This window comes from Ranitomeya imitator, chromosome 2 (assembly GCF_032444005.1).
Source record: "Ranitomeya imitator isolate aRanImi1 chromosome 2, aRanImi1.pri, whole genome shotgun sequence".
Lineage (NCBI taxonomy): Eukaryota > Metazoa > Chordata > Amphibia > Anura > Dendrobatidae > Ranitomeya > Ranitomeya imitator.
In genome coordinates, this window is record NC_091283.1 from 775,340,299 (window position 1) to 775,357,825 (window position 17,527).

At 44.7% G+C, this 17,527-nt stretch overlaps 2 protein-coding genes across 3 annotated transcripts in view; one reads left to right on the plus strand and one right to left on the minus strand.

The window, feature by feature from the left end:
* The window catches only part of MINPP1 (multiple inositol-polyphosphate phosphatase 1), a 75,017-nt gene extending 58,910 nt beyond the window's left edge, over positions 1-16,107 (minus strand). Inside the window, exons 1-4 of the mRNA XM_069753525.1 lie at positions 15,949-16,107; positions 12,205-12,942; positions 11,049-11,246; positions 4,399-4,499 (exon numbers count right to left, since the gene is read on the minus strand). Coding sequence (XP_069609626.1) covers positions 4,399-4,499; positions 11,049-11,246; positions 12,205-12,823 — 918 coding nt within the window. The 5' untranslated portion in view covers positions 12,824-12,942; positions 15,949-16,107. The remainder of the gene's footprint in view (positions 1-4,398; positions 4,500-11,048; positions 11,247-12,204; positions 12,943-15,948) is intronic.
* Positions 16,108-16,216: 109 nt separating this feature from the next.
* Positions 16,217-17,527, plus strand: part of C2H8orf76 (chromosome 2 C8orf76 homolog) — a 70,664-nt gene continuing 69,353 nt past the window's right edge. Inside the window, exon 1 of one of the 2 annotated variants that reach the window (XM_069753527.1) lies at positions 16,217-16,386. In XM_069753527.1, the coding sequence (XP_069609628.1) occupies positions 16,285-16,386 (102 nt within the window). In that variant the 5' untranslated portion in view covers positions 16,217-16,284. The remainder of the gene's footprint in view (positions 16,387-17,527) is intronic. The other variant, XM_069753526.1, reaches the window with a different exon arrangement.

Genomic DNA, 17,527 nt, shown 5'->3' on the forward strand with positions numbered 1-17,527 from the left:
TATCTATGTGTCATATGCGGCGAAAAAGAAGAGAGGGGTAGCGATTGCAATAAAAGACACTGTAGCGTTCCAGCTTGTTGATAGCGTTCTGGATGATGAAGGCAGATATGTAATATTGATATGTAGCATCAATAACAAGGTGTATACAATTGCATCTATATATGCACCCAATACAGGTCAAATCACTTTTATTAAAGACCTCATAACTAAATTATCCAAAATAAAACAAGGATCCCTGCTAATCTGTGGAGATTTTAACCTCGTCCCGATCCCCAACATAGACAAATCTTGGTGCTCAAAGAAAAAGTCCCAATCCCATGCGCTGTCCCAGTGTCTTATATCAGAAGAATTGTATGACACGTGGAGGGTCCTTCATGCTTCTGAAAGGGATTATACATATTACTCCCACCCACATAAAGTATATTCAAGAATAGATCTAATAGTAGTGGATAAATGGCTCCTACAAAATATACAATCAGCAAAAATTGGGAACATAACCTGGTCGGACCACGCTCCTGTAACATGCCAAATTAAAGAGACGTACAATAATTTAACTTATTCTCCGTGGAGAATTAATAACTTCTTAATAGCCTCAGATAATATTAAATCCCAACTTAACGACCTTCTCCAGGAATTTTTTGATATCAATAGTACCCCTGACATATCCCCGACCACAGTGTGGTGCGCCCACAAGGCCTATATAAGAGGGCGGCTAATACAGATAGCAGCGCAACACAAAAAATTGAGAATGCGACAAATAGAAGAGCTCAATAAAAATATAGCAACAATGGAAAACATCCATAAACATAGCCCATCACCCACGGTATATAGGAAACTACAAAAGGCAAGATACGAACTATATCAGCTATTCCAATATAAATATGAGCATAATTTGAGGAGGAATAAAGCTAAATATTATTGGCAGGGGAATAAGGCGAGTAAAATACTTGCCAATAAGATTAAAGCGAGATTAACAAAGCAAAAAATAGCTCACATACAAGATGATCAAAAGAACAAAATATACAACCCTAAAGAAATTGCGAATACTTTCGCAAGATATTACTCCTCACTCTATAATCTCAAGACCGACAACCTTATCCCACAACCCAACGCTGAGCTAATTAATAATTTCCTGAATAGCATATCTTTACCCCAAATCCCAGAGGATAAATTGATGGCAATAAATCAACCTATAAGCCAAAAAGAAATCCAACAAACCATTCAGGCAACAAAAAATAATAAATCCCCAGGACCGGATGGTATAACTAATGAATACTTGAAGTTATTCAACCAAATATTGTCCCCACATCTATTATTAGTCTTCCAAAATATATTTGAAACAGGCAAAATACGAGAAGAAATGTTACAAGCGACTATAGTCCCTCTTCCCAAGCCAGGAAAAACTCCCGATCATCCAAGTAATTTCAGGCCAATATCCCTACTAAATACTGACCTCAAGCTGTACTCCAAAATCTTAGCAAATAGACTCTCCGATGTAATCCCTTCCCTGGTGCACAGAGACCAGGTTGGATTTATCAAATCTAGACAGACATTGGACGGCACCAGACGAATGATTGACCTCATCCATGTGGCGGGGAGCGACCGGACGCCTTCTCTGCTCCTATCCCTGGACGCGGAGAAGGCGTTCGATCGGGTGCATTGGGGATACCTGTTTGAGGTTCTGGCCAGATTCGGATTTACGGGTAATATTGCTAAAGCAATCACTCTGCTATATTCTCACCCATCAGCATCGGTTTCTGTCTCTGGAATGATGTCGGACAGGTTTACTATTACTAACGGGACGAGACAGGGGTGTCCGCTATCACCCCTTATATTCGCTTTGGTGATTGAGCCTCTAGCGCAGAAAATTAGATCACACTCGATGATATCAGGAATTCAGGTGAATAAAACGGAACACAAAATAGGCTTATTTGCTGACGACATCATTCTAGCGTTAACAAACCCGACAGAATCATTACCGGCAGCAATGCAAGTAATCGATTCATATACTAAAATATCATATTATAAGCTGAACGTGTCTAAATGCCAGGTATTAAACCTGACCCCTCTCACAAAACACCCCAAAAGCTTTGAGAATAAGTACCCTTTTAAGTGGGAAAATGACCACATTGAGTATTTGGGTATTCGGCTGACACTCTCGGGAGATAAAATGCTATCACTGAATTATGAGTCTCTAAGGAAGAAAATCCAAACGGACATGTTACGTATGAAGAAACACGAACTATCATGGCTGGGCAGGATTGCATCGGTAAAAATGTTCATTCTCCCACAAATACTGTATTTGTTCCGCAATCTCCCCATCATATTCCCAATGAAAATATTAAAAGAGATTCAAGCAATGATTTTAAAATACATTTGGCAAGAGAGAAAACCCAGAGTCCAAGCGGACACGCTTTACATCCCTATGAGTAAGGGTGGCCTGGGGTGCCCCTCAGTGGTCCGGTACTACAGGCCCGCATTATTCGAACAGTTACGATTCATGTGGAATAATGATGATGATCGGCACTGGATAGCAATTGAAAAACATTTGATGAGAACCTCCAATGTCTCAGCTTTTTACCATGCACATCAAACTAAAGTCCCTAATAGAAACCTAAAAATGTCCCCAACAATAGACGCGGCTCTGGAGCTATGGAGAGTGTTGACTAATAAATTAGGCCTTATACAAACCGCATTCCTCAAAGCTCCTATAGAGACACTGGAGCATTGTATCCCGGACCTCAAACTTAAAAATTGGAATTTACCCAAAACCACCTCAATTGGGAACTTGTATGAGGGGGAGGAATTAATTACTTTTACATCATTGAGAGATAAATACAATGTTCCTCAAAGGGATTTTTACAAATATTTGCAGATCCGGCATTTCCTAACTGAAAGGAAAAAACAGATGCCTGCACCGCCATCTAAACTTTACTCTATGCTGATGAACCCGACATCACAGATTAGAGCGCTGTCCACAAGCTACGACTGTATGTTGGAGAATACTCTGCCCTCTCTAACTACATACCTGCAAAAGTGGGAAAAAGACCTAAACTGCACATTCACACCCGATCAGTGGAGGGCATCCTTCTTAATTATTGGAAGCCAATCTAAATGTACTAACCACATAGAAAACGCCAGGAAATTGTTATATCGGTGGTATTTCACTCCCAGTAGATTGTCCAGGATGTTCTGCAGTTCCCCAGACACGTGCTGGAGGTGTGGAGACCCCTGTGCAGACATGCTACATATATGGTGGAGTTGTGACAGAATTAGACGTCTGTGGGCAGCCATAGAGCATCTGATGTTCCAGATTTGTGGTATACCGGTGACTCTTAATGCACAGCAGGCGTTACTCGCTATTGATTTGGACTCGTTTCCCTATGAGTTCCGTACAGTGATTGTACATATTATTGTAGCAACAAGACTCAAAATTGCTAGTTACTGGAAAAACTCCAGGTGCCCCTCACTGCCCGAGGTCGTATCACTGATCAACGAAAATTGCCTATCAGAAAAAATAATCGCTACATCTAATAATAATATAGCTCAATTTCAGAAAAAATGGAACAATTGGTTATCTTTCCGTTTAAATACTGTTCTTAAATGACTTTGCAGATTTGCATATAGAGAATGTGATTGGATAGTTATTGTAATGTCACCATTTCCCCTATCCTCTTCCCTTCCCTAATCCCCATAACGTTGTGTTAATTATTAAGAATTTAATGTCAATAAGATGTAATGCTTGACACAAGTTGTAAATAAAAATTTATGTTTAAAAAAAAAAAAAAAAATATTGCAATAAGGTGGGTACACCAATATGGCATCTGGTTCTCTGGATTTACCTTTGGCATAAGCTGTCAGTATTTTCTCACTTTTTACTGTATTGATAGACCCTTTCCCATCAGCAATGTTATGTATAGTGAAAATCATGATCTCCTATCAATGTCAGCTAAATGTTGGCTTGCACAGGAGTATCATAATGGCAGGCACGGGGGTCTTCAGCAGATCCCTGGCTATTATGGAAACCCATTGGTGCTTCATGTTCACGTCACAACGCACTGAAGGGAGCGTGGAATGATGCGCCTCCATACTGGCACATGTTAAATGCTGCGGTCAGAGATTGACAGCGCCATTTAACATGGTAACAGCTACGGGCGGACCTCAACTCCACCCCCAGCTGTAAGAGGCAGATGATGGCTTAATACTTCAGCCATCATCTGCTGGGAAAGATGCAAGCTCGGTGTGTGACACGACATATGACATAAAATGTACCTCGTACGTTATGAAGAGGTCAGAAGCGTGTATATATTTTTCCAGTGGTGCAGAGCATTATAATATACATATAAAATAGCACAGAATCAGTGCCAGCCTGGTTATTGGTGCTGCCATGTAACATACCTTGGCATCTTCCTCATCAAACAGCCTACACCAGGGAGAGTTCACTACATTGTTGATGGCGAGCTCAAATGAGCAGGTAAAAAAGGCCACTTGTATCAAATCTGTAGTAAAGAGATAAAGACATTTATGTTGTGACAGAAGTGGGGTCAGCAGAAAGCACAGTAAGGGCCAACAGGATTTTTCTGCAGTTCTAAAGGCATAAAGCTAAACTAAAATAGTAAAGGGGTTTTCCGCTTTGGGCGCTTTATGAAGGATAAACAAGAAAACAATGACGGTCAGCAATTGGCTGTAACGTGCTATGAATTCTAAAGTAACTGTGCAATTCTCCTGCAGTGCCCCCGCAGGTGACACAGAGACTGCAGGCCACATTAAATCAATTAACTGTCAATGCAATAGTACATGGTATGGTATGTCCTCCTCATGCTATTTGTAGCTGCTATTTTCCATCCCATTCTCTTACGCCCGAATTCCAAGTGTGTTTGGAAAAGTTTTTTGTATTATCAGGGCTGTGGAGTCAGTAAGCCAAACCTCCGACTCCTCAATTTCCATGACACCAACTCCACAGCCTTGTTTATTATTATTTTTTTTAAAAAAAAAGAAAAACAGAAAACTAACCAAACTTTTTGGTAAGTGTTTAACAATCCAGTTACACCGGCATCCCTGTATGGGTCCTGTCCTTCCCCCTTGGCAGGAACGTCAGCATGATCACCACCGCAGCCACTCAGCGGCATCTCCTGTTCTGGCTACCAGGCCTACAATTGTTGCACAGGTCTTCTGGCAAAAAAGGGGCAGCGTGCGCACTCCAGAAGTGTCTCTAGCCTACAGCTGGGGGGGGGCATTAGGCATTTAAGACACCCCATACGGAGGCGTGTGAGCAACTTCAGTACCTCGTGTGTCTCCAACCTACTAGTCCGTTGTCAGTTCCTGAACCTGTTCTGTGATTCTGTACCAGTGTTTGTCCAGTGATCCTGAGCCCGTCCTGTCTGAACCAGCCACTCTGTCAGAACCGGTACCACAATCCATATTGCCAGTGATCCTGTCCTGCCTGACAGTCCGAGTCCATACCTGCATCCCTGGGGGTCAGCTGCTGCAATACCAGGAACTGCCGTGGAGTGGTACCTGGCGGTTACTTGCGGCCAAGCCTGACCCCACCATCAGAGGCACAAATGAAGAATCAGGTAGTCGCTGAGTCAGGGTAAGTCCAGGGTAAGTCCAGTCTATGGCAGAGTGGGTGAACACCCACCAGAATGACACCAATATCCAGGGATTAAATTTGGCCATACTCCCAATACCTTATATATCCTCTGTGATAAGTAAAAATATGTAGTGTAATCATCCAGCCTATATTACTGGGCGAGACATTCAAATCTCGCATCCAGCCTATATTACTGGGAGAGATATGCAAATCTCGCATCAGCCTATATTACTGGGAGAGATATACAAGTCTCGCATCCAGGCTATACAGGTCCTTCTCAAAAAATTAGCATATAGTGTTAAATTTCATTATTTACCATAATGTAATGATTACAATTAAACGTTCATATATTATAGATTCATTATCCACCAACTGAAATTTGTCAGGTCTTTTATTGTTTTAATACTGATGATTTTGGCATACAACTCCTGATAACCCAAAAAACCTGTCTCAATAAATTAGCATATTTCACCCATCCAATCAAATAAAAGTGTTTTTTAATAACAAACAAAAAAACCATCAAATAATAATGTTCAGTTATGCACTCAATACTTGGTCGGGAATCCTTTGGCAGAAATGACTGCTTCAATGCGGCGTGGCATGGAGGCAATCAGCCTGTGACACTGCTGAGATGTTATGGAGGCCCAGGATGCTTCAATAGCGGCCTTAAGCTCATCCAGAGTGTTGGGTCTTGCGTCTCTCAACTTTCTCTTCACAATATCCCACAGATTCTCTATGGGGTTCAGGTCAGGAGAGTTGGCAGGCCAATTGAGCACAGTAATACCATGGTCAGTAAACCATTTACCAGTGGTTTTGGCACTGTGAGCAGGTGCCAGGTCGTGCTGAAAAATGAAATCTTCATCTCCATAAAGCATTTCAGCCGATGGAAGCATGAAGTGCTCCAAAATCTCCTGATAGCTAGCTGCATTGACCCTGCCCTTGATGAAACACAGTGGACCAACACCAGCAGCTGACATGGCACCCCACACCATCACTGACTGTGGGTACTTGAAACTGGACTTCAGGCATTTTGGCATTTCCTTCTCCCCAGTCTTCCTCCAGACTCTGGCACCTTGATTTCCGAATGACATGCAAAATTTGCTTTCATCAGAAAAAAGTACTTGGGACCACTTAGCAACAGTCCAGTGCTGCTTCTCTGTAGCTCAAAAGTGGCTTTACCTGGGGAATGCGGCACCTGTAGCCCATTTCCTGCACACGCCTGTGCACGGTGGCTCTGGATGTTTCCACACCAGACTCAGTCCACTGCTTCCTCAGGTTCCCCAAGGTCTGGAATCGGTCCTTCTCCACAATCTTCCTCAGGGTCCGGTCTCCTCTTCTCGTTGTAGCGTTTTCTGCCACATTGTTTCCTTCCAACAGACTTACCATTGAGGTGCCTTGATACAGCACTCTGGGAACAGCCTATTTGTTGAGAAATTTCTTTCTGGGTCTTACCCTCTTGCTTGAGGGTGTCAATGATGGCCTTCTTGACATCTGTCAGGTCGCTAGTCTTACCCATGATGGGGGTTTTGAGTAATGAACCAGGCAGGGAGTTTATAAAAGCCTCAGGTATCTTTTGCATGTGTTTAGAGTTAATTAGTTGATTCAGAAGATTAGGGTAATAGGTCATTTAGAGAACCTTTTCTTGATATGCTAATTTATTGAGACAGGTTTTTTGGGTTATCAGGAGTTTTACGCCAAAATTATCAGTATTAAAACAATAAAAGACCTGACAAATTTCAGTTGGTGGATAATGAATCTATAATATATGAAAGTTTAATTGTAATCATTACATTATGGTAAATAATGAAATTTAACACTATATGCTAATTTTTTGAGAAGGACCTGTATTACTGGGAGAGACATGCAAATCTCGTAACCAGCCTATATTACTGGGAGAGATATGCAAATCTCGCATCCAGGCTATATGACGGAGAGAGACATGCAAACCTCGCATCCAGCCTATATTACTGGGAGAGACATTCAAATCTCGCATCCAGCCTATATTACTGGGAGAGACATTCAAATCTCGCATCCAGCCTATATTACTGGGAGAGATATGAAAATCTCGCATCAGCCTATATTAGGCCGGTTTCACACGTCAGTGGCTCCGGTACGTGAGGTGATAGTTTCCTCACGTCACGTACCAGAGCCACTGACACACGTAGACACATTGAAATCAATGCATCTGTGCAGATGTCATTGATTTTTTGCGGACCGTGTCTCCGTGTGCCAAACACAGAGACATGTCAGTGTTCGTGGGAGCACAAGGATTACACGGACCCATTAAAGTCAATGGGTCCGTGTAAAACACGTACTGCACACGGACGTTGTCCGTGTGCAGTCTGTGTGCCGTGCAGGAGACAGCGCTACATTAAGCGCTGTCCCCCCCACTGGTACTGAAGCCGCCATTCATATCTTCTGTGCAGCAGCGTTTGCTGTAGAGAAGATATGGGCAGCATATCATATTAGGGCAGCACGGTGGCGCAGTGGTTAGCACAGCAGCCTTGCAGCGCTGGAGTCCTGGGTTCTAATCTCACCTTGGACAACATCTGCAAAGAGTTTGTATGTTCTCTCCGTGTTTGCGTGGGTTTCCTCCGGGCACTCCGGTTTCCTCCCACATTCCAAAGACATACTGATAGGGAATTTAGATTGTGAGCCCCATCGGGGACAGCGATGATAATGTGTGCAAACTGTAAAGCGCTGCGTAATATGTTAGCGCTATATAAAAAAAAATAAAGATTATTATTATTATAAGATATGAATAATCGTGTGTAAAATAAAGATCCATGTAAACACCGCCCTCCCACCCCCTGTGCGCCCGCCCACTGTTCTTAAAATACTCACCCGGCTGCCTTCCTGGCTGGCGCTACTTCCTGTCCTGGCCGCACCTTCTACTGTATGAGCGGTCACGTGGGGCCGCCGATTACAGTCATGAATATGCGGCTCCACCTCCCATAGGGGTGGAGCCGCATATTCATTACTGTAAATGAGCGGCCCCACGTGACACGTGGTCACGTGGGGCCGCCGATTACAGTCATGAATATGCGGCTCCACCTCCCATAGGGGTGGAGCCGCATATTCATTACTGTAAATGAGCGGCCCCACGTGACTGCTCATACAGTAGAAGGTGCGGCCAGGACAGGAAGCAGCGCCAGCCAGCGAGGGAGCCGGGTGAGTATTTTAAGAACAGCGGGCAGGCTGTTATGATACGGTGGTTTAGGAGCAACATGGAACGAGCTGTGAAGGAAGTGGAAACTGTACTGACCGCAGTCCCCAAGCTCAACACAACACTAGAATTAGCCGTGGGATGCTCCTAACACTCCCTAGGCATCTCGTCACAGCCTAAGAGCTAACTACCCCTAAAGAAAGAAGCAGGAAAGCTATCTTGCCTCAGAGAAAATCCCCAAAGGATAGATTAGCCCCCCACAAATAATGACTGTGAGTGGAGAGGGAAAAGACATACACACAATGAAACCAGGATGAGCACAGGAGGCCAGTCTAGCTAAATAGATAGGACAGGATGGAATACTGTGCGGTCAGTATAAAACACTACAAAAATCCACGCAGAGTTTACAAAAAAATCTCCACACCTGACTAAAGGTGTGGAGGGCAAATCTGCCTCCCAGAGCTTCCAGCAAGACAGAACAATTCACACTGATAAGCTGGACAAACATAGAAAGCACAGAATCGATAAGTCCACAAACTATGGACAGAAAAGAGCAAGCAAAAACTTAGCTTAGCTGAACTGGTCAGGATAACAGGGAACTCCAAAGAGATGTGAATCCAACCAGGAACCAATTACAAGTGGCACTGGCTGAAGGACAGAGCAGGCATAAATAGCCGATAAGAAAAGACGATCAGTGGAAGCAGCTGAAGACAACTAACTCCAAGGAGCAGCCATATCAGTTGAAACCACAAGAGGGAGCCCAAGAGCAGAACTCACAAAAGTGCCACTTACAACCACCGGAGGGAGCCCAAGAGCGGAATTCACAACAGCAGGCGCACAGGGGGTGGGTACATGGATCTTTATTTTACACACGATTATTCAGATCTTCTCTACAGCAAACGCTGCTGCACAGAAGATATGAATGGAGGCTTCAGCACCAGATGCAGGGGACAGCGCTAAACTTTAGCGCTGTCTTCTGCACGGTGCGTGTGCCACACTGATGTGCCACAGAAACGCACGGGCACGGATAATTCCGGTACCGATTTTTCCGGTACCGGAATTATCTGGACGTGTGGGACTGCCCTTACTAGGAGAGATATGTAAATCCAGCCTATATTACTGGGAGAGACATTCAAATCTCGCATCCAGCCTATATTAATGGGAGAGATATGCAAATCTCGCATCCAGCCTATATTACTGGGAGAGATATGCAAATCTCGCATCCAGCCTATATTACTGGGAGAGATATGCAAATCTCGCATCCAGCCTATATTACTGGGAGAGATATGCAAATCTCGCATCAGCCTATATTACTGGGAGAGATATGCATATGTCGTATCCAGCCTACATTACTGGGAGAGACATGCAAATCTCGAATCCAGCCTATATTACTGGGAGATATGCAAATCTCGCATCCAGCCTATATTACTGGGAGAGACATGCAAATCTCGCATCCAGCCTATATGACAGAGAGAAACATGCAAACCTCGCATCCAGCCTATGTTACTGGAAGAGACATGCAAATCTCGCATCAGCCTATATTACTGGGAGAGACATGCAAATCTCGCATCCAGCCTATATTACTGGGAGAGACATTCAAATCTCGCATCCAGCCTATATTACTGGGAGAGACATGCAAATCTTGAATCCAGCCTATATTACTGGGAGAGACATGCAAACCTCACACCCAGCCTATATTACTGGGAGAGACATGCAAACCTCACACCTAGCCTAGATTACTGGGAGAGACATGCAAATCTCGCATCCAGCCTATATTACTGGGAGAGACATGCAAATCTCACATGCAGCCTATATGACAGAGATTGACATACAAACCTTGCATCCAGCCTATATTACTGGGAGATAAATGCTAATCTCGCATAAAGCCTATATGACAGAGATAGACATGCAAATCTCGCATCCAGCCTATATTACTGAGAGAGACGTGCAAATATTGCATCTAGCTTATATTACTGGTAGACATGAAAACCTCACACCCAGCCTATATTACTCAGAGACGTGCAAATCTTGCATCCAGTTTATATTATTGGTAGACATGCATACCAAAAGTTATGTAACAGTTAATCTGCTAGGCAGACCCTTGTGTCTCCATGATGACAGAAAGCAAACCTAGTGTAGTTTGCTCTTGTAGGCAGATCCCATCCGCCCCCAACATCTGACTGTAACCTTCTGACTGTATTTCAGCCGGTGACAGGGGATCATACTATTGTATGTGATACATTACAGCTAAGTGAATGGTTCCCTCCTGGGTTAGTAGTCAGCTCCTACCTGCGTTCAGCTCATGCTCTGGAATGCTTAGGAGGTTGGAGATTTTGTGCAGCACTCTCCTCATTTCTGGTCCTTCCTTAAACTTGTCCACTTCATGCATTGCTGTGTCATTATCTTCTACTTGGGCCACAAACTTCTCACAGTGATCAAAGAAACGCATTAAAGTATCATTGACCACAGGCTCTCTGCACCACACAGCTGTAAAAAGACAGAAATGGACACATCTTACTACTTTGTTTAATCCCCAATAGGAAGGACTTTTACTGGTAAAAGCAATAATTACGCTAGTAATAACCGATGGTGATTACAGTTCTGTTCTGTTTATTCCATGAAGACCTTTTCATACATGATCACATTTTTATTAAATTACATACTGGGCTTTTCCTACTATAATGTGATGTCAAAATGCTAGAATAAGGGGGTGAGTACAATAGAACTGAATTTACGTTGATACATGTGCACTCAGTTTTTTTCCGTTCGAGGTGGATTACTTCCAATTTTTTTTTTAATTATTGAACATGAACAAGAACAACCTTGAAGACTGAACACCATAAAAACTAGTATCCAAATACAGTATAAAACACATACAAAAAAAGTAAAAACATGTAATTATACTATTAACAGGCTTGTCTATACCTGTAGCGGCCCCTTTTTTGTGTTTCGATAATTTTCCATGCTATTTTTGCACAGCCCTCTTTAAAATAAAGTAGTTCCCAATGTAAAACAACAATGGCGCCATTCCAGCGATGTCAGCGCCGAGTCTACGTGACATTGTTCTGCCATGTGGATGTTATTGAGCAGGTAAGCTTATTTCCCTCAGATGAACCTCGGACAAGAGAAAAAAGTGAGTGCACAGCAGCCCAACAGAAGCCACGGATTGTCTGCAGTGCTCATGTGGCATAAAAATGGCATGCAAACCCTGGGGCTGACATTGCTGGAAATGCGTCAGTGTGGGAGGCAAGTATGAGGGCGCTAATTAATATAAAAAAGGGGTAATCCAGATAGAGGACAACCCCTTTAAAGTCTAGAACTACTATATACTGCAGTGATATTAGTGCGGGTCATCCAGTGAAATGCACAGATACATGGAGTTCTCAGAATGATGGCAGTCCCAGACGATCAGACATCACACTAACTTTCGAGCTGTCAGACTTACTTTCTAATTCGTCCTCATTCGGTAGCGGGAGCTTGAGGTAAGCGTGTGCCAGTCCGTGAATAAAAGCTTTCGTGCTGTCAACGCATCTGTGCTTAGAACTGGTGATAAAAGACATTTTACATTTATGGAACTTGTCAGAAGTAAACAGGGCAGGAAACAGAGAGGCCAGTCTGTAGGCCAGGTTCTTCATGTCCTCCTCTCCTTTCTTCACCAGCTGTCCATCCATCCAGTCATCATACCACATGTTCCAGCTCTGCAGCTCCTTCACCAGCTCAGAGCTGCTCGCACTATCTTCGATAAGGCTGTACATTTTCTTCAATTTCTTAATTTGCTTTCTGGTGGGGTATCGTGTCCCATGCCTGATCACAGAGACTATTTGGAGAGGAGTGCAACTATCTGGTAGAAGATCGTGTTTCCTTGTAACCATCAATGGATCTTGCAGGAGAAAGGGATTGACTTCTTCATATCTGGTCTTGGTCCCAAAAAAAGAGGCTATTTTTGGGGACCCATTGAGGACAGAGTCAATCCCTCCAGCACTACAGAACCAGGTCACTGAGAGAAGAAGGATCTGAGCCGCTTTGGGGGCACATTTTTTGTATGTGTACAGTGCAGAACTCATGGTGGGAAAAATGGGGCTTCCGAGGTATAAGGGAATTGTCGAGAATGAATTGTCTGTAGCTCGCTAAGCCTTCATAGATGTAGTGTGCAGACAGGAGATCAGCTCATCTATCGACAGTCCTACGAGTGAGAACACAGGATATAAAAAACTGACACAGAAAATCAAGAGCACATCAACACTATATAGAGATAATCATGTTCAAAACCAGTCTATGAACGTGATTTACAATCCTGTCTGGGGCTGTGAAGCCCCCAAAACACTTCTGTGGTAGGGACAGACCTTGGAACACTTGCAGTAGGGTACGTGCTGGCATAAAACCTACTTTTCTCATTCATGCTGCTAACCTCAGTGATCTAGCGCGGTCAGCAGGTTTGCAGGGTCAAAACAACTGGCATTACACCCTTTAGGCTACGATCCCAGATGAGTATTTCGTAAGTTTTTGATGTTGTAGATTTTCAGAATCTCTTTTAGAAAATATTTTTTTTGCATTTTTTTTTTCATTGCATTTATGCATTTTTAAGGAAGAGAAAATATGCAGCATCAAAAACGTATCAAAAAACTCAAACACTCATTGTGTGCACAGCGTCTCAGGCCACGTTCACACGGGCAGTATTTGGTCAGTATTTTACCTCAGTGTTTGTAAGCCAAAACCAGGAATGGAACAATCAGAGGAAAGTATAATAGAAACACGTCACCACTTCTGGATTTATCACCCACTCCTGGTCTTGCCTTACTAATACTGAGGTAAAAAACTGACCAAATACTGACCGTGTGCACATGGCCCTAAAGTTTGACTTCCCCCTTTGTGTTAGGCCAGGTTTATAAATCTGACATTCATAGTCTAAGTACAGACCGGTGTGGTTGACAAGATTGGGCCAAGAGACCTACGGCAGGTCGGACACGGTGGTCTGCACCCTTAGGCTGCCGTCACACTAGCAGTATTTGGTCAGTATTTTACATCAGTATGTGTAAGCCAAAGCCTGGAGTGGCACAATTAGAGGAAAAGTATAATAGAAACACGTCACCACTTCTGTATTTATCACCCGCTCCTGGTGGGCTATAGAGACACAAATGGTTTGGGTGTGCAGAAGATTCCCTTTAAGGGTATGTGCACATGTTGCGGATTTGGCTGCGGATCTGCAGCTGTTTTTCATGCATTTTACAGTAGCATGTAAAGCTATGGAAAACCAAATCTGCTGTGCACATGCTGCGGAAAACTCAGCGCAGAATTGCTGCGGTTTATTTTCTGCAGCAAGCCAATTCTTTGTGCGGATTCCGCAGCATTTTACACCTATTCCTTAATAGGAATCGGTGTAAAAACGCAGGTGAAATACCCACAAAAACTGCACTAAATCCGCAGGTAAAACACAGGGCGTTTTACCTGCAGATTTTTCAGAAAAATCCGCGCACAAATCCACAATGTGCGCACAAAGCCTAAATATCCTCATTAATGTGTTAATCCCAGATAGTAAGTTATCACTCATCCATAGGATAGGGGGCAACATACTCATTGCTAGAGGCCCCCGTGAACCCTTCCTTGCCATCCGCTTCATTCACTGTCTATGGAATAATGTCAGACAAAGCCGAACAGATAAGTTATTATCTAGGGAATATCAGAGTATATGATGACATCACACAGCAGCGATTCTCAGCGCAACTAACAACTATTTTAGAATTGATATTTCACTGCAAAAAACAGCAATATTGTAGACAAGCTGCAGTCATGTGGATAGCGTAGAAGGAAAGAAGGCGAGTGACGGGCATCCTGCCACCAGCGACTGAAAGTCCAACTCATGTGGAAACATTGGCGCTCGGGGTCGCGGAAGGTCCCAGGACACAATGTAACAACACAATCATTACACGCAACGTTACAGTGTGACACGGAGATCTCAATGTCACCAGACACCTGCCGCCAAAGGCTTTCTGCCAGCAGCTTGGTGGGCAGCACTCTGCCGGGACCCCGCAGTGTACACAGGACCGATCTGATTTTAGGACGCACTGTCTTCACCCAATATATACGGTCTGTGCTGGATTAGGAGGGAAAGCAGTGAATGGATGTCCTGATAACACATCTGACCTCTGCAGACCCGTCATATATTTGGGCAGTGTGCGGACCCCCTGTCATATATTTGGGCAGTGTGCGGACCCCCTGTCATATATTTGGGCAGTGTGCGGACCCCCCCGTCATATAATTGGGCAGTGTGCGGACCCCCCGTCATATATTTGGGCAGTGTGCGGATCCCCTGTCATATATTTGGGCAGTGTGCGGACCCCCTGTCATATATTTGGACAGTGTGCGGACCCCCTGTCATATATTTGGGCAGTGTGCGGATCCCCCGTCATATATTTGGGCAGTGTGCGGACCCCCCGTCATATAGTTGGGCAGTGTGCGGACCCCCCGTCATATATTTGGGCAGTGTGTGGACCCCCCGTTATATATTTGGGCAGTGTGCGGACCCCCCGTCATATATTTGGGCAGTGTGCGGACCCCCCGTCATATATTTGGGAAGTGTGCGGACCCCTCTGTCATATATTTGGGCAGTGTGTGGACCCCCGTCATATATTTGGGCAGTGTGCGGACCCCCTGTCATATATTTGGGCAGTGTGCGGACCCCCTGTTATATATTTGGGCAGTGTGCGGACCCCCCGTCATATATTTGGGAAGTGTGCGGACCCCTCTGTCATATATTTCTGCAGTGTGTGGACCCCCGTCATATATTTGGGCAGTGTGCGGACCCCCCGTCATATATTTGGGAAGTGTGCGGACCCCCCGTCATATATTTGGGAAGTGTGCGGACCCCTCTGTCATATATTTGGGCAGTGTGTGGACCCCCGTCATATATTTGGGCAGTGTGCGGACCCCCTGTTATATATTTGGGCAGTGTGCGGACCCCCTGTCATATATTTGGGCAGAGTGTAGACCCCCTATTACATTACTACCTGGACACTTGCAGTGCAGTGAGGCACACTAACCAGCAGGGGGCCCATTCCCAATACAAATTCTTGGCCACTCATCACAAAACAACTTTAGTTATCTATCCCACTAGAGCTGGTGGCCACCACTAGCCCACGCAGAGCATGATGGGAAATAAAATGTCATAAATCAGATTACATGAAGCTAATACCTCCACAACCCGCAGCACACCGCGGCCGCTCGGCGCCGCCTCGGCAGGAATGACAACAGCCCCAGTGACAATGAGCCGCTCACCGCCGCGATCCCACTGCTTCTATCACAGCTCTGTAACTTTCTATGGAAAGGCGACGCACATGCGCACAGCTAGTGTAAGTTACAACCCAAGCGCATGCGCTTGGAACCTAGAGCTGACGCCTGCGCACTGCCATCAGAGTACACTCGTGCGTCCAAGCATTGTAGGAACTTTTTTTTGCAGCGCTTGTTTCCGTACGGAGAGATTTCATTGAAGGACACTGCGGTGCAACGATGAATTAGGGACGAAAGAAACATGGAGTGCGATTTTTGCTTTGAAGATTCCGTGTTTTCGGAAACCCGAGAGCGAACCAGTCAGAGAGGACTGTCATATCCCGCCAGGCAGTGCGAGCCCCGGGTAAGGAGGCAGTGTGGTCACAGGGAGGGGGCTCCGGACAGGCCATGTCGGGGTCTAGATAGGAGTTGATATTTGGGGTTCTCGCTGTTGCTCTAGGTCAGTACTGAGGTGACGAGTGCAGCGTGAGGTCCTGAAATAAATCAGCTGGGGCTCATTACAGGAGCGGCTAGAATGCAGTTCCTGCAGTGAGGGGTCATAAGGAGGCCCATGAATAAATGACGCTACAGGTGGTATGTTTTCTTGAATAGTAATTACGATATATATATATATATATACACTAGATTGTGGCCCGATTCTAACGCATCGGGTATTCTAGAATATGCATGTCCACGTAGTATATGGACAATGATGATTCCAGAAGTCGCGGAAGACTGTGCCCGTCGCTGATTGGTCGAGGCAACCTTTATGACATCATTGTCGCCATGGCAACCATTATGACCTCATCGTCGCTGTGCCCGTTGCTGATTGGTCGAGGCATGGCGGCCTCGACCAATCAGAGATGCGGTATGTCTACATCCTTTATGACATCATCGTCGCTGTGCCCGTCGCTGATTGGTCGAGGCCTGGCGGCCTCGACCAATCAGAGACGCAGGATTTCCAGGACAGACAGACGGAAAAACCCTTAGACAATTATATATATAGATATTGCATTATCACAGCTGTGTCCGGGGTCACTGGTGAACATTTCTGTTGTACTTTGCCGCTTTTGTGAGGTAAATTGTGATGATTCTGTCGTCTGCACTCTGTCAAAATAATCAAATAAAAAACTAACTTTATTCATTAAAAAAAATGCAGACAGTGACTGAGCTTCCTCCCTCTCAGCCTTCATTAAACGGAATATCCGGGACTTTATGAAAACAAAAAATATGGCTAAGCACGAACAGGCAGGTAGTTGCTACTTACCTGTCTGTTGTGCCTGGCGCCGTTCTTCACCAGCACAGAGCGGTCACATACCGCTCCTGTCAGGGATTCATCTGCCTCTGCTAACATCACCTCAGAGTGGAGGCTTCTTTTCCGCTCCGCTCTGTTCGCAGGGCAGGACTGCCGATGTCTTTATGATTGACAGCCGGATTCCCGATGTCTAACTGGGGGAGCCAGCTGTCAATCAGAATGACGTTGGAAGTCTGCCCCGTCGCGTCAG